The sequence below is a fragment of the Misgurnus anguillicaudatus genome, chromosome 21 (genome assembly GCF_027580225.2).
Source record: "Misgurnus anguillicaudatus chromosome 21, ASM2758022v2, whole genome shotgun sequence".
NCBI classification, from domain to species: Eukaryota; Metazoa; Chordata; class Actinopteri; order Cypriniformes; family Cobitidae; genus Misgurnus; species Misgurnus anguillicaudatus.
Window position 1 is genome coordinate 51877247 of NC_073357.2, and position 21361 is coordinate 51898607.

Below are 21361 nucleotides of genomic sequence, written 5' to 3' on the forward strand. Positions count from 1 at the left end.
CCTATCAGAGGTCCAGAATGTCATTAAAACACACCAGTGGCTTTGCTGTCATCAGTATTAAACATGTTACCCCTTAAAGTACCCTCCCTGCAGAGCCCCCCCACATAACAAATCCCAATTTAACCCCTGCTTATACCTGACCCGTGCTTCAATAGCCAGTGGAGAGAGAAGAAGAGCGATGTTACATGAATCCTGCAAGATGAGCCAAGCTGCTGCGTTCAGATCCAATTGGAGTGGTTTGATGGATCGTGCAGGAAACCATGTTTTCTGACATTGAAGCATAAGATTGAGTAGTTTAGAGGTTTCAAGGATTTAGCTTAGCTACTAGAGTTGCTAAACAAAATATCCATAATTTTACCAGTCACTTTTGATGTCTGATCTGATGCTTTTTCTGCTTTCAGCATATAGCAAGTTCAATGCAGATAGTCAAAACCTTTGCTTAGGTTTTTGTCTAATAAGAGAGACGGGGCAGATGTCTTTTCAAGGAAAGACAGAGAAGGTACACAGCAAAATCTGGAACCTCAGAGTTAATTTCAACACTTTAAAAGTGTCTCATGGGGTCCACTCCCAATAGAGTTATTTCAACACTTTTGAAAGTGTTAGCACATTGACTCTTTAAAAGTGTTAGCATTGACTCTATGAAGAGTTAAAAATCTAACTTTTAATTTACACTAATCGGTGTTAAATATTTTTTATTTGTTAAAAATTAACTCCATCAGTATAATTTGTTAACTCCCTTGGTGTAATTTGTTAACTCCAATGCAGTGTTATATTTTTAATACTATGGTGTTAATATGGTAAATGTAAAGACGGCAACATATTACGGTACTTTTGGGACAAAAATCTTTATTTTCAAAAAGTTTTTTAAAATGTAACAATACAGCAGTCATTCTCATCATAAAAACGATATGGATTTTCTTAAAATGTCATCTGATGAACATTTATGGCAGAAAATTTGTCCTCAATGTATCAGTGTTAATTAAAAATTAACATACATTAACATCACATTCCCAATGTATAACAAAAGTACAAATATTTATAAACACAGTTTATGGGATGCTTCAGTTCATACAAACACGTTTGACTTCATTCCAATCCAAAAGCCATGTTGGTTTTCACATAATAACATGATGAACCAGTAGCTGTAAGGAGGTGATATGATCCCCGGTCAGACCTTCAGACTGGATATTGAACTTTTCTGTTAATAAAACAAAAATAAAAGGAAAAAATGCATTATTAAAAAACAACTAATAACTAAGTATAACACCACAGAAACTAATATTTACAGAATACATTACAGAATATACATACAGAACAAATTACAAAATACTTTGAAATCAGTTATACATTTATACAAAATACTCACTTTGTTATGAAGTTGCTCTTCGTCTGAAGAAATTTTCATGTAGGCCTATTTCTGTGCTCCTCCAAAGCACCCAAAGCAAATCTCCTGCACACATTAACGGATTTAAAAATATATTTTTTAAAACTAAAACATCATATAAAGCAAAAAACAACAAAAGAACCTTCCCAAGCATGATGAGTATGAATTGCTCCATCTGAGGCTAAGATCTAAACTTAACTGCCGCATTCATGACAATAACACATGACTCTTAATGTTAAACTTGATACTAACAGCAATATAAAACATAACACCTCACAACTCTCAAATGTTATTGATCAAAATTGTATTTATTGAACTTTTACTTACCATTTACAGTGGAAAAGATGATCATCTGCTTGAACTGCATCATCCCAAAACACGGTTCAGCGTGTGCTGTAAAAAGTGGGAGGTCTTCTCTATTTAACACCCTAGGAGTTAACAAATCCACTAACAAAACACTGTAGGAGTTGATTTTTTTTAAAAGTGGTAACACTCTGTTTTGACACCAACTCTTTATTTTCATAGAGTAAAATAAAATATCCAGTGTTAAATTAACTCTGAACTCTTTATATTTTCATTAACACCGTGATTTTAACTCTGCTAAATTTGCTGTGTACCAGCGTTTTATAAGAGCAGTGATCATTTCCAAGCACAGAATTGCTCTTTATCAGTTGGGACCGGCCCACTTCACACTTTAAACTTGCTTTAGGTCATTTGCGCAAAGTTAATCTCTCTATAAGTCCATTACGACCATTAAAGCATAAAGACTTGAACCTGATGATGCTTTAACACCGCATTAAGCCGTCTGTCTGTAACAGCATGCCTTTAGTCCAGAGAGGATTTTACATGCCTCAGGAGTTTAAGCACTATACACGGCTGTTTTTATGGGGTCGGGTTACTTTGCCTCTCACAGTCCACTGTGTAGACCTGCTGAGGTCACAATCACATACACTACATCACCTGCCAGACTTTGTGTTTTTGACCTATAGAGATGAGATTCCCACTGATTCACAGCTACAGTGAGTTATGTGGCCGTGGGAAATTAGGTCAAAGCTGTGCATGTAACTTTGCACTCGGCAGTACCACAGATTCAGCAGAATACATAACATTCATTTTTTTCTTTTTGCTTAGGAAGCTTTTTTTAGAGTTAAATAAACAGGAATATAAACAACTGTGCTGGTCTAATAACTTCTCTTTCTGAAGATGTACTAAAGTGTGAGGTGGCTAACTGATATGAATTTGTACAATTCCCCTGACGTCAAGTGGTTGATGTGGATATTGATGGATGATTTCTTAAATACGTTTCTTACAATTTACATCATATGAATTATCCATTCTGCAAATAGTAACAAATACCCCATAATAACTTTGATGTCATTTTGTGCAATCAAATGCAATGATTTTAAAATCTGTGAAGGGTCTCAGTTGACTGATGTGTAGTGAGTGACCTACATAGTGAATGTGGGTCACTCAGTACAGAAGTCACTACAATTTGATTACATGTCGTTTAAGCCAACAAACTCACAAGATGTATGATATTCCATCATTTAGGCAAAGTCAACAGTGACTACAAGGTGTTTGGTTTTATTTATTTACAGTATATTATTTAAAGTCACAAATGAAACGGAAGTAGCGATTGTCTTATTTTACCCATCATGACATATATCGAAGTGAAAGCTGGAAGCTGGACTTGAATTTGTCCATCGAGAATTAATTGGATTGTTGGAATTTGGGTCCTGTTGCTATTTGCTAATCACCACAATCCTTTCCCGGGCCTAGCCCTCACACCATTCCTCGTGATCGGAAGTAAATAGAAATCATTTTGAGGAAGGGAGGAGATTTGCGTTTTTAATTAAAGATTATGAGGGCACATGAATTGTTTTTTTTTTTTAAATAAATAAGCTCACAGATAAATCATTTGTAAAAAAAAACACAATTTTTAATTTCAATTTCATTATAACTTATTTTTGGGCTATGACGTCTATTAAGCTAAATGTCTATACATTTTTCACAAATTTTTTTACAAATTTTGTCTTGTTTAAGCCGAGATGTCTGTTTTTGGATGGCTATTAGACGTCTTTTAAATGCAAAATTGGAAAATTTGTGAACCCAACTTTCTTAAAGGAGTCATTGCGTGAAAATTAAGACTTTTTTTCATGTTTAAGTGCGATAAATGGGACCCCAGTGCTTCTTTCAACCTAGATAATGTGAAAAAGATCAACCCAGTTACTTACTTGATAATCCATTCTCGGCAATAGGTTGTTCAGATTTTGCCTGTTTTATATTAGCTTGAATTAGCTTTAATATTAACCAATGAATTAAAGGATTAGTCCACTTTTTTTTAAAAAAAAAATCCAGATAATTTACTCACCACCATGTCATCCAAAATGCCGATGTCCCTCCCCGTTCAGCCGAGAAGAAACCACGTTTTTGAGGAAAACATTCCAGGATTTTTCTCGTTTTGGTGGACTTTAATGGACACCAACACTTAACACTTAACTCAACACTTAACGGTTTTTTTCGGCGGAGTTTCAAAGGACTCTTAACGATCCCAAACGAGGCACAAGGGTCCCATCCAGTGAAACGATTGTCATTTTTGGCAAGAAAAAAAAATTCACCTTTAAACCACAACTTCTCCTCTATCGGTCCTGTGATGCGCCAGCGCGACCTCGCGTAATACGTCATCACGTCAAGAGGTCACGGATGACGTATCGAAAGTGTGGAGAAAGAGAACCGTTCCGACGTTGTTGTATGTGGAATGATACTAATTAATGTCTTTGTGTCAGTTTATTGTTCAAAATGATCCGCAAATGTGCGTTTCATATATGTAACACGTGACCTTTCCATGACATTACGCAATTACGTGACGTCGCGTTGGCTCGTCACACAGCCGGAGATAGACGAGAAGTTGTGGTTTAAAAGTGTATATTTTTTATTTTTCTTGTCAAGATAAGACCCTTATGCCTCGTTTGTGATCGTTTAGAGTCGTTTGAAACTCTGTTAAGTGTTGAGTTAAGTGTTAAGTGTTGGGGTCCATTAAAGTCCATTAAAATGAGAAAAATCCTGGAATGTTTTCCTCAAAAAACATCATTTCTTCTCAACTCAACAAAGAAAGACATCAACATTTTGGATGACATTGTGGTGAGTAAATTACTTAGATTTTTTTTTTTTTAAGAAAATGGACAAATCTTTTAACTATGTAACGATTTTTGTTGCCTCATATGTTAAATATATTTAATGTATAAAAATTCGATATCGTTTTATATGCTTGCTTGGGCTCAAAATTACTAAAAAGTGTTTGCAAAATGCATTTATAGCAGAGACTAAAACATTAACTAGACTTCAGTGTTTCTGTGTGTAATAGCACATACATGGTTATGTGCTCTCTATTGATTTCTCTAGAAGAGGGTTGATTTCATCTTGAGATCAATATTGGTTTCTATATAGAGAGCAGTGCTGCTTCGGTAAGCAGCGTTTTTATGTCAATCTCCAAGTGAAATGTCATAAATGGTGAGTTTTTTATGTAGCATACTACTAGTGTGTCAAAACTAAATAGGGGCGGTTTCCCAGACAGGGATTAGCTTAAGTCAGGACTAGGCTTTAGTTTAATTAGGAAATAGAACTATTTTTAACAAACATGCCTCACTAATAACATTTCTTGTGTGCATTTTGAAACAAAACAAAGGGCACTGATGTATTTTAAGATATAACAGTGCAAGTTGTTTTCAGTTTGGACAGCTCTTACATTTATTTTAGTCTAGGACTAGTCTAATCCCTGTCCCATAATGACACAAACCCAGAGAAAGAGAGTTCCAGCCAGTGTCTTGTGTTCATTAAATGTGTTCACGTTATGTATTTGTTGTTAGTAGTCCGCGTGATTAATCAGCATTCACATAAGCCCAAAATAGCAACGGCGCAGCGAGAAGAAAATAATAATGTTGTGACGCTCTGAACCTCTGGTTGCTTCGTCTCTGTAGGCTAATAGATCAATCTTTCGAATGCACCTGTGAATGTGAGAACCACACTGTGTGAGTTTAGGTCATTTCACGCGGAGGACAAACTTCAAGCTGGTGTGAATTTAAAACAAGGTCATTTTGTCGGTGCAATGTGTACATTGAGTTTTTTAACCCTTAAAAGACCAAAAAAGTATACATTTTATCAGTGTGTTCTCTTTTTGGATCGAACCTACAATCTTTTGCACCGCTAATGCTATGCTTTACCACTGAGCAATACTACAGTAGTTCCAACATAAACACTTTCCTTAAGCTTAATTGTACACCTTGGTGTGCTTTTAAATGTAGTCATTATTTTAAAAGCTGAAACTCAATCCATCCCCTAACAGGATCAGGCGTGTGCAGCGTGCGAGTGTTCCCAGTACAGTCGGCCCTGTTGATTCGTGCAAGTGCAGCATGCTGGGTGATTTTATAGGAGGTGGTGTAGGGGGGTCTGAACGTTGCTAAATATATCACAGACCAGCGGGATAATCTGTCTACGATCCAACATTTGTTCTGCATGCATGTGTGTGAAGGAGAAGACGGTGAAGGTTGAGAATATTTCTGCGTTCCTCCACAGAGATGCATACTTCAGCCCCGGGTCCTGTGAGTGAAGCGTCCATCACTGACATGAATGACCATGCTTCTCTCTGATTGGATGCTCTCAGGTGCTGATGCTGATGATGTTTCTCTAGACGTGTTCCCTATAGTGAGAGAGGGGCGGGTAAAGGGTTGAACCCACCAGCAGACAGTCTGATCACAGGGCGTATCTCTTCATCCCCTTTTTCTTCCCTCGCGCGAAATAAGAGAAAGCGATCGGTAGGGTGAAACCTGAGCATCTTTGGGTTGCAACAGGGGAAGGTTCAGCAGCTCTCTTAAGCTCACAAGGTAAGAATATAGTGTACATTAACTGGAAGAGAGAGAGTTTAGGACTCTTAGTCTTGTTTGTCTTTGCACAGATGGATATATATGAAGATTTTGTAGTTTAGGTACTAGAATGGTGGTCTTTGCTTTTTGTAGTTTTTAGTCATTTTTGTGTGTAGAGTTACAAAATTCCTCCATTGACAAATTCTCACAAGTTGGTGAACATACTATGAAGGGTAACAACTTATTTTCATGGCATTTTATCTTTGGAAATTTTTCTTGCAATTATATTGCACTTTTGATTGGTTATTAGAGCAGACGTTTCAAAGGCTGAACAGTCATATTTTATTTAGTCTGAGCCCACAAGGGAGAAGAAAAACTAAATCATCCCTAGCTCAGTGTGATTGAATGCTTTCTGAGATGTAGTAAAGACATACAGTAATATTGAAGGTGAATTGACCTTCTGTCGTATTAACACCAGGTACGTTGAACAGTTTTTTGTGACCATGTCCACCCCGGTCAAGAGGACACAGTGGAATGAGGATTTATCTCACTTCCAAAAGGACCACGGCCTTTCCCGAAAAGTCTTACTTAACTGCTGCTTGTTCAGACGGATCTTCTCCTGGGCTTCTCCCAACAGAAAAGGTAAATCCTTGGGAATTACTTCAACTCATAAAAGTAAAATCTTCTTCGTTGAGGAAGTCTGAGCGGGTTCTCCCAAAATGTTACATCTGTCATTATTTACTTATTTACTAAGGTATTTCAGATCTGGGGTGTGTTTCCAAAAAGCATCTTTGGTCGCAAGTTTTATCGTTTCAGCATCGTTAAACGATTCGGGTGTTTTCATCATTGCAACGAACATATGCAAACTGGTTTGAACTTCGAGCTGTAGTAAAAAGCATAACTCTGTGTTTGTATGGCGTGTAGACTTATACAGATCATGCTTTTGAGTAAAATAAGCAAGTAACGCTTTACTGTTAAAATACATAATTCCTAATATACAAATTCAGATTTACGTCTTTTAATTTGTTAAAAGAATTAAAGCGCTGCTTTTAAAAACTGTGCATGTGCGTAAGTGCTCGAGGATGCTGAGGGCACCCAGAAGTGATGTAAGAAGAAAATGCGATTAAATGAAACATCAGGAAATAAAGCAAAACAATAGAAAACAAAAATAGAAAAAAGTTGTTATTAGATGTATTGTTCGTTATTTAGCAATTATTTGAATTAAAGGCGGGGTGCATGATCTCTGAAAGCCAATGTTGATATTTCAAATCACTTAAACAAACACGCCCCTACCCCAATAGAATCTGGACCTTCTTTTAATAGACCCGCCCCACACATACGCAATCCTTTTCCAAAGTGTTTTTCAAAAATCATGCACCCCGCCTTTAATTCGATCTTGTGTGGAAAAAGATGCTGCATTCCAGACAATTTGGACTTTGGATGTTCCCCACCTCAAACCTGGAAGTTAACGTCTGGAACGGCACTCGAAGTCAAATATTTGCCTTCTGTACAAATCGATCTACCACGACCTCAGGGAGACGTGTCAGATGACCTCACACCCAAAATGCTTCCAGTGGGATTACAGTGAGCTATGTGATGTGAAAATGTAAAAACAAACTTTAAAGTATTTTACAGCACGAAATGACATGAACAAAGTTTAGTTTGTAAGATGTATTAATAAATTTGTGACTAAATGGAACGCATTGAGGTAAGACGTAGGACATAATATCCGAAATCCGAGTTTGGAACGCAGCATTAGTATATGCTATTACTCCAATATGTATGTGATATCATCAACTATAGCTGTGTCCCAATTCAAGGGCTGCGACCTTTTATAAGAATGCGACCTTAAAAGGTGAGCACTCAGTCTTTCAAGGTGGCAGCCTCAGAAGTCCGCGAAGAGAACTGAAATGAGACGGTCTAAGCTTCGGAAGACCCATAATTTGCATCACCTGCACGCGCACACCGCGCCTGTCAGCAGGACACAGCGGAGATGTATCTGACTTATTCATATAAATATGTAATCAGAAAAATATTAATTTATTTTAGAAAATATGACACGTTGATGTAGATTAAACTATTCAACCTTATATCAAATTAATCAACCTTAGAAATATACGCAACATAAGAAAAATAATATTAACACAAAACATAACTTATAATACTAAAAAAGTGACAAGAAAAATGTTTTTGATAAATACACACTTTTATTTAATAAAGGTTTTAATTGTTTATTTTAGAATATGCAGCCGTTGCAGGCGCGCAATGAATCTTGGGATAACAGCACGGAGAAATAAGGATGCATTTTGTGGCTTCATTCTAAGCATCCTTTTTATTGGGACGGCCTTACAAGCCTCAAGTCGCTCTGCTGTGACGCAATCGGTCTTAAAATACGTCGTTAGAAGGTTGCAGCCTGTGAATTGGGACACAGCTTATGTTGCTGAACCAATGTGGCTCGGTCAACAAATATGCAACACAGTTACTATGTTTTCGGGAAGAAGTCATGACTAGCTAGTTAGTTTCTCCAATGATGGATCGTACTGTGGTCGTTGTACGGGAAGCGCACACTTGTATGACTTTCTTTGCTGTGGAGGACATTTTTAAAGCATTAAATTTGTCTCTCTTTTTCATGCAGTTACAATGAATCTTTCATCCTAAAAATGGCCCCTGCATGGGAACTTTGAATATCTTAAATGCCCCGTGAGTCAATTTGGATAAAAGTGCCTGTCAAATGCATAAATGTAAATGTAACAGCAATAGAAAGTACTCCATACGACAATTTTTGTATTTGTGTGAACAGTTTCTTGAAAAGTTTAAGATGTTTGGCAGGGTAAAGGGACTACATATATATTTGTATATATACTGTTGATATATATTGTTATCAGTCTTATTTATTCTTTCTCAAATGAATGAAAGCATTGGTCATCATTGTTTTCTAGCAATAATGCTGCATTTTAAAACTAGCTCTTTTAAAACACGATAAATCAAATTTGTAATTTTAATGTAGGTTGGCACGGCAACTGCGAGTGATGTTGTTTCAGAAAGTGATTCTTGAAGCTGTTTATGTTCTGCAAATCTATGACACCAAATGCTAATTTGAAACTGTCTATCCTTCGGCACCAATTTACCCAATTTTATAATGCTGGCTAGAAATGAGTTTTGCTTCTTCAGAGAGAAACAGAATGACTAAATATAGGCCAGTTACAGTAAAAATCCGCTGTATTTTGGATTTAGGCTACTTGAAATGTTGAGGTTTAATCTACCGGAAGAGAGACCTCAGGGTGGTAATGCTGTAGTGATATTGATCGTTTTACTGCCCTGTGTTGGATTTATGTAGTGTTCAGTGTTTCAAATGATCAGAGTTTATGGTCTCTTGTGAAGCGACAGCCGCAATAAATCATTGTATTATAGTGAAGGGGATATTGATCAGTTTCAGAGTTGTAAATTTACTCATTTTGTTAAATGATTAAAGACTTAGACAAGCTATGGTTTGCTTCCCAGAGAAAAAATTGTAGCTCAGGACAGCTATATGATTTGTAAGTATATATATATATATTTGTTCCAGAGTTTTCTCCTAATATTGATTAAGACAGTGGTTCTAAAACTGGGAGGCGGGGCCCCCAGAGGCGCTCCAGTTTTATGACATTTTTATAAATTTGTACATATAAATAATTTATCATAAATTCTGTGTAATTAAATGTCAGAACAATAAGGCTAATAATTAGCAGCATTGCATTGTTTCACTTCATACGTTTTATTGAATTCAAATTGTAAGTTTGAGATTATTTTATGTCATAAATTTTCTTTGGGGGGTGCAAAGAGATGCACGGGTTCCCACGGGTCCTTGAAAGTTTGTGAATCTAGGGGAAAAAATTCAAGGCTCTGGGAAGTTTTTGAAAATATACATACCTAGATACAGGTCATTGAAAGTGCTTGAAACTATTTTATTCCCTGTGTAGTGTAGGATAATATCATAAAATTTCTTGCCTTTTTTTAATCACACGTGCTAGCTAAACTGTTTGCTGTTAATGCTTATATCTTCTGTATGTGAATGTTGATTCTTACCAAAACGTCTCGGGTTACGAATGTAACGTTTTTTCTCTGAGAAGGGAATGAGACGCTTCGTCTCCCTTGCCATACTTTCTGCGTCCCTGTAAAGCCGTCTTTGGCAATGTTTCAGATAGCGATATACTTTCTGGCTCCCACGTTACCCGGTCTTTGTCGTTAAGCCTCACCATTGGTTGAATTGATTACATATTCAGACGCACTTACCCCTGGAAGCGTCCCCAAAGTGTCACCGCAGTGACGCAGCGCGAGTTTCCTCGAAAGGGAACTGTAACAATGTTTCTTAAAAGGTAACACGATATAACCTTGCTCTAACTTGAAACGTGTCCCCATATTTAATCCTTGAATTTGAAGTTAACTAAGGTGTGGAAACCCTGTGCACCGTACAGAAAGGGGGGGGGGTACACCGAAATATTTGAGAACCACTTAAGAGAAGAAAGTAACAGTAGACACAAATAATAGTAACAGTAGATGAATGCGGATAGCTCGGATCATTTGGAAGAAAAATGTGAGTTTATTGAAATCTCTGACTTTTGATGAAAGACTGCACAGATTTGTGATATTAAAGAGATTCTTTTGTGGGTTAAAACTAGAAACGCAATGATGTATCGGCCTTTTCCATTATCGAGTATCGTCTGATTGTTTAAAAACAGCCAATGATCAGAGCCGATTATATCCAGGTATTCAAAGTGAGCAGGAAAATGGGTTAAAGGGGACATTCCATGAAAATCAGACTTTTTCCATGTTTAAGTGCTATAATCGGGTCCCCAGTGCTTCTACCAACCCAGAAAACATGAAAAATAGCAACCCTGTAACTTTGTTTTGGTAAGGCTCTCTCTGCAAGCATGTGAATATATAGGTCATGCGGATTTCACTCCCCCCATGACGTAGGTAAGGGATCTTATTATAAAGATACCGCCCCTTTAACTGCGCTATCCAACCATTATGCTGGCTCGAGTGCGAGCGACCGAGAGAAAGTATGACTGACAGCACGACGCGTTTGTATTCCCTCAAACACAAACAGAAGCCTACAATCTTATAACTTGTAGTTTTAATAATCTTTCTACGTTGAATTAACGTTCTAAAGGATTAACGTTATCTTAGTGAAAGAGAGAGAGAGAGAGAGAGAGAGAGAGCGAGTGAGTGAGAGAGAGCGAGCGAACGAACGAGAGAGAGAGCAACGCGACGGTTCGCTTTCAAGTATGTTGTTTAATATGTTTCTCTGAAGTTTATATTGAAGTTTTATATGAATGAGGATTAATGCACTGCACGAGACAGAGTGAGGAAACAACGCGTATTCACTATCATACACAATAAGCATAAATATGTTGTTTAATGTTTCTCTGAAGTTTCAAATGAATACGAGGAGTTAAAAGATAGAGAGTGAGAGACTGACAGAAACGCGAATGTGTTCAATCACAATAAACTTAAACATGTCATTTGATCTGTTTCTCTAAAGTTTAAGCATTAAACGTGTTGTTTTATTACAGATCATTTAAATGTGCTTGTGTGGTTTGGTCAAAAAGTAAACTTCTGAGTGTTTGTGGAAGTGTAATTTATTGTAACATGCTGAAAATCATTGTGCCTGTTATATAACACTATGAGACCTAAAAGTCTTTATTTTTATTCCACAATGTTCCCCATCTGCTGATAAACATGTATTTAGTATACATAAAACAGATAATTGACTTTTTAAACTTGTTCAAATATATTACTAACTAACTTCTTTCGTGAGAGAATCCCCCTCTTGATGCTCTGTCTTGTCTACAGCGCGAGCGCTTGAGACTCCGCCCACCTGAGCAGCTCATTTGGATTTAAAGGGATACACACAAAAACGGTGCATTTTTGTTCAGCCCCATAAAGTGCCTATTTTAACATGCCACAATAAATTACCTATATGGTATTTTGAGCTAAAACTTCACATATGTACTCTGGGGACATCAAAGATTTATTTAATATCTTAAAAAAGTCTTCTGGAATGTCCCCTTTAAAAGTGCAGTTTGTATGCTCTGAACTGCTACATCATAATTTGAAACAAGGTGTAATAAGCAGAACCTCTATGGGTGTCCTCTGATGTCATATCTGTATTGACATGGACATTTTGCATTAGTGCATCCCTACTGCACAGTGTTTTTATGTCTGTGTGCATGTTTCTATTTTTACTCAATCTTGACTTTTTCAGTGATCACATTCTTCATTACAGACATGAAAGTGTGATATGAAGTAAAAAAAAATCCAAATATAGCTGTAACAGTCATCTGAGTGTTGCTAGCTAAAAAAAGACATTCTGGCAAAGTCCATGGAAAGTGTAATGGAAATGATCCTAATTAAAGTAAAGCAGATGCTTCAGAAACGAGTTACACTAAGGACTGAAAGGTTCAAAATGATTTCTAACCAGGCCTGGGGTAATTCAGTATAGCATGACATGTAATCATACCATATATAATCTATAGTATGTGTCTGCTGTATATAAATGGATGCTTGTATACAGTTGAATATTTTCTTGCTTTCTGCACGTATTACACTGTAAAAATCGGGTGTGCTTTATACACCTTGAAAAGTGAAGCTGCTGGCTTTTTGATCGCCCCCTGGTGGCTGGTTGCATTACAAGTCATAAACCCCGCACTCTCCATGCAAACGAATGGGACTCGGCTCTAAATAAATAAATGATTTACACTTCCAATAAAATTTTCCAAAAGATGGTTTTGGTCCTTTAAGGTAGTTGTTATCATGTAGATATATGTTTAATTGTTAATTTTTGTGATAAATGTTATTGAAGTTAGTAATTTGAAGCTATAGAAACGGGGCGTGTTGTTATTATTGGCATGGTTGAATTGTGCATGCAAGCGTTTGGGTGGAAGTTTAATACCGCCTCTGGCTCCATGGACGATTCCTTTTGCACATGCCCTGGCTTCAAACTGACGTTTTTACGTAACATGGCGGCGCACATGGTCAGACATTTTTGGCTTCAATTCATTACAATGGAAGGAAGCAACGTCGAGTTGTCAATCTTTTTTTACAGTCTATGTTAAAAAGTGAAAAGTTGGATCAACTTAAAAGATTACTTCAATTGATAACACTTTAGGAAATTTTTTTTTAGTTGAAACAACTTTTAACTTTTACAGTGTAATATGTTTTTCAAATACTTTGGGCCCTATTTTAACGATCTAAGCGCATTGTCTAAAGCGCACGGTCTTTTGTGAAAAAATGGTTTGAGGGCCAAGCGAACAGTATAAAAGGGTTGTTGCTATTTTCATAATGGTAATGGGTGTGTTTTGGGTGTAACGTGCAATAAACCAATGAGAGTTTAGCCCTCATCCCCTTTAAAATCCAGTTGCGCTGGCATCATGCGATTTCCTATTTAGATGGCGGAATTTGTAAACTGAAAAACTAAGCGGAGGATAAAGACCACCAGTTTAAGATTGATATAAAAAATTGCTTTGTTTTATTTATATTGAATTTTTTTAAAAGTCGTTTTCTTTCAGTCATGGAAGTAAAAATAGCAGGCTTTTAATGGCTGTAAATGTATGCAATAGCCTACATGATCTGTGTTATCTCAAAGAATAATTTACAAATATGCATGAAAAGGTTTGTACTCTAAAAATACTTTATTTGTAACAAACAGGAGATACAGAATTTACAACCGTGCGAGCTTTGAAAAGCATTATATAAAAAAGATTCTCACCTCACATCCACAGGTACAAAGTCATCATATACAAAAAAACCAATGGGGTAGCATTTAAAAAAATAAATTTCAAAATAGATGCAATATTTGCATTTGTTAATAAGCAAAGCATTTATTTACTTGCCAGGCTACAGGTAAAGCTGCTCTTTACGCCTTCTAACGTCTCATAATCGGTCCTCATTGTGTCATGTCTAAGACACTCAATTGTAATCTTTTACATTTCAATCCTTTAATTTTTTTATATTTTCAAACGTTTATGTGCTGCTGCGCATCCATGTGTTTAATAAACAAATGCGCACTATTGTCCCTTTTATAGGTGCATATTACTAACGCGCTCTTTAAATAACAAAAACAATATGGCGCCATTGATTTTAGACTTTAGACCAGGTTTTAGTTGATCAATGGCGTAATCTATTTTAGTTGTCTCAAAATAGCAACACGTCAACAATGCACCTGAACACACCTCGTTTTCAGACCAGAACGCCCGTGGGCGCAAAATTTGGCGCAAGTGCATTTGCTATTTAAACAACATGGTGCTAAATGTGAAAATGATAATTGTGCCGTGTTGAAACTAGCAAGAGACACTTGCGCTGCATTGCGCCGGGTGAATGATAGGGCCCTTTTCTTCAAATCGGCTTAATCCTGGCCTCAGGCCATATAGAAATACCGCTTTGTTTTTTAGAATCCAATCCATTAAACGCCACTTCGTTTTTTTTGTCCTAAATTTCTACTTCATTGTAGGAAGTCTTAAAAGTGCATGGGAGATGAATGTGAAACACCTGTGCAAGGATTACATTCCAACCCTTGTGAGTACTAGAACCTGAATACAACCACATGCATCACAGCGCCCCCTAATTCTTGGTTCAATTTCTTTATTTTTACATTCTGATTTTCATCATTTGCAATGTTTCTAGTTGCATATTTAGCGGTTTTGCAACTCTTTAATATATACTATGTTTGTTCTTAGAAGTGAGGGTTTTTTGCCAAAAAGCACTTAGAGGGTTTTGCAGCGAAAGACAGTAAAATTTGTTAAATACGAATAAAATGACTAAAGTGACATTTGTAAAAATAAGGTATTTTAATTACTGACTAATAACCTTTTCCTTGCCATTAAAGTAAAATAAACATAGGAGCTTGATAAAAGAAATGCTAATTTACAAGAAAACATGTCAGATGCACTTTGTCAGGGTTTTGCATTTTGTTTATGCGATTGACAAGTTTTTTTTTCATGTGTGTATTTGCGCCTCTATTCATAAGACACTCTTTGCTGTAATCACACTGGCTCAGGAAACAGCTGGGCCCTTCACTGTGTCAGGTGTTGCTGTCGGTGTCCAGGCCCACTGAATAGAGAAGCTCAATGGGTTTATTTGGCCCGGCTCGGAGCAGTATAATCTACTTTGACTATATAATTGCATTCAAAAGCATAACCTTCCAGATGGATTAAACTGAAACCTTGTTAATAGCAGGAAGCTGCATTACTAAACGCGGTGTGTGGTATCAAACCTGTCATCTAGATATTATATAACTGCAATACAGCACCGTTTCTTTTGTACTTTTATAAGGTTGATGGTTGTATTGGTGTCTCAGTATTGAATCTCAGCTGAAGTGCAGCTGGAGACTTACTCTTTATTCATGTTAATGGACGTTTTAGCATTTGAAATGGGTTAAGGGGAAATCATTAGTCGATTATTTAATTCATGAATTGCCTGCCGTTACTTCAAAGTGCAGCTATCAAAAGGTAATTTAGTATATATTCTGGTGCATACTTAAAGTGATGTGAACCTGGAAGTAACCGGACTCGGGACGCTTGACTGGTTGAGTAGCTTGAATTTAACACAATGTCTGCCAGGTGAAATGTAGTGTAAATGTCAATGGAGTAGAAAAAACAACATTGTCCACTAATGATGAGAAGAACTTGCGTTTCTCAGAATAGTTCCTTTTGAATTTGCTAATGCTCTGTGAAATAGTTTTTTTTTTAGGGTTGTTTCTGAATTAATAGTGATTTATAGACGTTTCATCGGACGCACGTACGGTGATGCGATACGCATCTGGTCCGAACTTTACTTCCAGTTTCAGTTTTTTTAATGGTCTGACTAGTTGTTAAACTAAACTCTTGAACTAATACCTTGTCGAAGATAACAAATGTTTTGGTATCCTAGGCAGGGCCGGCGTCAAGGGGGGGCATTCGCGGGGCGTGCCCCCCCAAACAGGTTGTTGTGCCCCCTACACAGTTTTTATTAATTTAATATATATCAAGAATAATTAAAATAAATTAAACATTGAATGTTTCATGACTTTAACTGTAATCAAATGAGGAAAATATAGTTGATATATGTTTTCTTTAATTAAAATAGACCTGTTTCTCTGATTGGTTGTGTTGCGGGGTCTCATGCATCATTAGTCTTTAGCATATTTGTGACTTGATACTAGCAAGTTAGCAACGTGTTTTTTCGCGTCATTTTATGGATCGTGTAAAATGTGGATATCAGAACATTTAGAACGAACCAGCACCGCCTGCTCCATCTGACTTCGAGTTTGAGCCAATCAGTGTTTGCATGGAGATTAGAGGTCGAGGTGGAATTTTCAAATCTACATGATAAGGAAGTTTAATGTGCGTACACGTAGGGTTGTAACGGTATACCGGTATGGAGGTATTCCATGATTTTAACATATACGATTATCATACCGTAAACATTTGCTTACTCACGGTTTTGGAAAAATTATAATTAAGGAGATCTCACTTGCGCTGCTGCACATATGCAACTTCATTCCACGTGAATGTTAGACTCCACTCGTTTATGTACAGCAGAGAAAATTTCAGAGACTACAAATTCAAACCTCTATCCGCCACAGAGAAAGTTAAAATCTGCAGTATTGGAATACTTTGGGTATCCGAAAAACAAGCGCGGGGTTGTCCTTAAAGATGGATATCCAGTGGATGAAAAGTGGCTGCAAAATGAGGAACTACGTCGAACATGTGCTACAATATTCACAAACACATCCCTCTGTGCAGATAAAGGTGTGTTTTGTTTATAATTTAATTTTAATTTAAATTTTTCAAAAAAAGTTTGATATTATAAACCAAATGTTTAACCAAAAATCATATCTGTTTTTATTCATTTAAGGGTCATTATAGCCGATGATTATAATAATAACTAGAAAATGCATTTCGGGACGAACTGCAAAAGTGTGCTTGCTCTGGTGCCGCCGATTTAGTTTGTGCATCCTCACATTGGAGTCCCAAGTTCATGTACAAAGTTTGGTTTCAATGCGTGAAAGCGTTCCTGAGATAAACTACTTCCTGTTTTGGCGGCGTCGACGCACATTTAGTTTTTGCGGTTAACTTATTTACTCACTTAAGTACACATAACCAAAAGTTTATAATATGGAATATAACATTGTTTTATGCAGTTTTTTGTCAATGCTAATTATTTCACGACCTCTATTTAAACTATAACCGCCATTTTAATAGCTGGCAAACATTAGGCTAGCTTCTAATAAGAGAAATTATACTTTTAGATTTCGTCAGGGCAGTAAAATCAGGTGTATGTTTGTCAGCGCGATACGCATGCAGTGGTGCAGGTGCTGGGCTGTGAGCGATGGGCGATTAACTTACTATCTGTCTGATTATTTAGGCTTCAACGTGGCAAACTCAGCCTAGATTCATGAAGATTTTAACAGAGGTGGAAAGAGTAGCCAAAAACTTTACTGAAGTTAAAGTAAAAGTAACTAAATAAATAATTACTCAAGTAGAAGTAAAAAGTATGCAATGAAAATAATACTCAAGTAGCGAGTTACTAGTTACTCATGAAAAAATAAATCTAGATATATGCACACACACGCACACACACACGCACACCCACACACACACACACACACACGCGCGCACACACACACACACACGCAGTGCCCTCCATAAGTATCAGAACAATAAAGACAAGCTTTTTCTGTTTGATGTGGAGACCAGAAATTGGTAAGATAAATATCAGTATGCCAGAAGTTTAGAATGTCACATTTTATTAACCTTTGTTTATGTTTCAACACATACATGCTTTAACAACAAAGAACAACAGCATTAAATGCTGACTTATGTGTATTGTACACAAATGCACATAAGTGAATCAAACTGATCCTACATATTTTATGCTTTTCATGTGTAAACAGTCCGGACACAGCTCAGTGCCCATTAAAAAAAATAATGTGACAGATTCTGTACTTTTGTCTCATGTTCATCTTTTAATGTTTAGACATTTCTTGACTCCACAACAAACAGAACAATACTTATGAAGGGCACTTCTACAGTATGTGTAAAACTGCAACATACACCTAGCCTGGTAATACCATCCTCTGCTATTTTGCTTCGCTTCATTGACAGAGTCTGGCTGGGCATAATTGACAATCGTTTTCCTTCTCGTGGGAGGGGCTTGTCTGAAGTTTAAAATCATTGGTCTAAACGTAAGCCAATCACACATAACATTTGGATATGATGTGCTTTATGCGCCGGATCAGCCGCATCGAATCTCTGCTGTAAAATACACGTATGATGTGAAAACAAACCCCATCGAGCGAAATACCAGAGTTAACATGGCTATGAACGACTTTTGCAGATTATGTAAAGTAAATCGTGCCAGAGCTAGTTGAACACTATCCTTACGGTGTCTTTCCACTCACGTCTAACGGGAGGAAAGCCCCTCTCTCCTCTCAAACTCTTCCACCAGACAACCATAACCATATGTAAATTAAATCTCCCTACCTTATTTTCTGGTTAATCAGGAATGTCACCAAAGAATGCTTGCCCACGCGTCCTCCACCATTAACTGTGAACAATATAATGCCCTTCCATGATTTCTCGATCGTTGTGCACGTCAAGCTGTGCTGCACACAGTTTCTCGCTGACGATCGGTAAAGTTGATAAATTAAACTTTTCCAAAAACTTGTCGGGAGTAGGGCAACAACATAATCTCCATTCAAATGTTTAACAAACACTTTTCTTGTTCGGGTTTAAGTTGGCAAGTGCCGGTTCTCCACAACAGAGCTTTCTGTGTCTCCATGTCCACAACAGACTTCAACCGTGATTCGGCGTTTAGCGTCTACGTCACGGCTCTCAGCCCGCCCTCTGTTCGTTGATTGGACGGTCGTTTTGAGACCGGTGGAAAACGGTTTGAATGGGAGGTATCTCAGACTGAGTACAGAAGCGTAATGAAATTTAGCGGAAGTACGAAGTCTGACGTAGTCAGGCTAACATACACCAACAGTACAGAAAAAGAATACAAGCACAGAATAGACAAGCATTTCAAATTAACAAATTAACTTTAGTCTCAATGTTGATGTAGCTTGTAGCTGAAATATCAGACAAGTAAACTGACAACAGTTTTGTATATGTATAAAGTTGGAATCTCCTAAGATGGTCTGAGGACATTGACAGTTTACACTATAACAAAACTCATGTTTTCTTACGTTGTCATGTCACGTGTGTTTTGTGAGAATCACTTACATCATACAGTACATTAAACAGCGAATCAGACGTCAATCATCGAATTCATGGATCATGGATTTTCTTCAATCTGTGCTACAGTGTTTCTGGAGGTTGCACGCGTTTAACTGTGTCTGACGACGAACAGGTCGGCGGTCGCGCGTATGTAATGGCGGGTACATGTGTGAAGTTTTGCTTTTAGTTAAAAGATTGGTAAATTCATTTCCACGTCACCCAACACTGGTTATATTCTGCGTGTTTCTACATAGGTTACGAGTAAAACAGCTTCGGACGATTCCGTGTTTGAAGCGATCTGAACAATTCATTCAAACTGATTCGCGAACCACTTTAAAACATTTGGCCCATTCGCTTTGTAAAGAGTCGACTCAAAAGACTCATTTATTTGCAACACTTTGTAATGAAAACGACTCAAATGAGTCATTAATCCGCGAATGCGCCAGAAACACAAGATAGCAATTTAAAAATAAAATACAAATTTCGTAATTAATTAAAATACCGATGCCAAACGATCACTGCTACGCGAGGACGCGAAACTGACGTCTTTACAAACTAATACGTTTACAATGTATTACATTGATGAAAAAGGGAATTAAACTTGTCGTGCCATATATCACTGAAATAAAAGAAAGGGATTAAAATATGTCTGAATCATATAATTCCTACCTGTATGTGAAAATGCACGTTCTCCAGAGAGCTCGCGTTGATTGAAGCATTCAGAATATAAAATCCATTTGCAGTTTTGCGTCCGAAACCGCATACTGTATAGTGAATAAGATGAAGTTTACGATTCTAAAAATATGTATCCAGGAATCTGTCCATATACGATACGAAGATTGGGTGGCAGCCGAGGTTACTGAGTCCTCCACGGGCTCGCAGCAGAGTCTGAGGGTGTCGCCTCTTCTCCGGGCTTCTCTGCTTTCTCTTCCTCAGCTCTTCGCTGTATTGTGGCTCTTAAAGGAACACCAGATTCTCTCAAAAGCTCTTTTAAATTCCATTTTGCCATCTTAACATTAAAACTACATCCCGCCATTGTTATTCAAACTTTTCCACGGAGCAATAGCCTGTTAGCTTAGCTTCTAAAGATGGCTGCCGCTATCTTTACATTCTGTCTAAAAAACACGTTTGAACGTAAAGGCTGCCCTCTACTGGTAAAGGCTAATGACATTTTTTATTTTTACACAGGTTTTATTTGGACATTTTAAAGTGAAAATAACATAATATAGACATGTTACTGCAATGTTTTTTTATCTTGGGCATCTTCACATTGGAGTAAAGAGTTCATATAAAAATTTTGGTTAGTAAATGTTACAGACATATTGAGATTTGAACTACTTCCTGTTTTGGCGGCGTTGACGCACATTTAGTTTGGGCTGTGGCGCGCAAACGCTTCCGAAAATCAAAAATCCTTCTAGTAACTTTTGTGAGGCTCGGTCCAAGGATCGCGTACGTGGAATTTCATAAAGTTTGGACAAAATTTGTGACCTGTGAAACTTTTTTAAGGTTTTGTGTTCTCTCCAATATGGCGGCCGAACGACATGGATCTGTGACTTCATCTTCTCAAGCAACTTACACCGGTACTGCCCGAACATTTTAAAGTTTGAACGGTGTCTCTGCGTCAAACGGTCTGGTCGCTAGAGCTGACACAAAAAATCTACCCGGGAATAATAATAATAATAATAATAAGAATAATAAAACTTAAGAAGAACAATAAGTGTGCTTTTGCAAGCACACTTAATAATTTGAAAACAATAATTTAAAACCATATACCGTGAAACTATGAACACCAGGATAGTTTCTGAGACAATTATCATACCGTGAAAATTTCATACAGTTACAACCCTACGTACACGCCGGCTTCAGCTTTTTTAAAGGTA

The 21361-nt window shown here is 37.2% G+C and overlaps 1 protein-coding gene across 4 annotated transcripts in view; it reads left to right on the plus strand.

Annotated features, from left to right (window-relative positions):
• The window catches only part of kcnip4a (potassium voltage-gated channel interacting protein 4a), a 245740-nt gene that overhangs the window by 20416 nt on the left and 203963 nt on the right, over positions 1–21361 (plus strand). Inside the window, exons 1-2 of one of the 4 annotated variants that reach the window (XM_073859358.1) lie at positions 5920–6264; positions 6722–6885. The exons of the other annotated variants lie outside the window; for them this stretch is intronic. Coding sequence (XP_073715459.1) covers positions 6747–6885 — 139 coding nt within the window. The 5' untranslated portion in view covers positions 5920–6264; positions 6722–6746. Of the gene's footprint in view, positions 1–5919; positions 6265–6721; positions 6886–21361 lie in introns of those variants that run through there. 4 annotated transcript variants of the gene reach the window in all.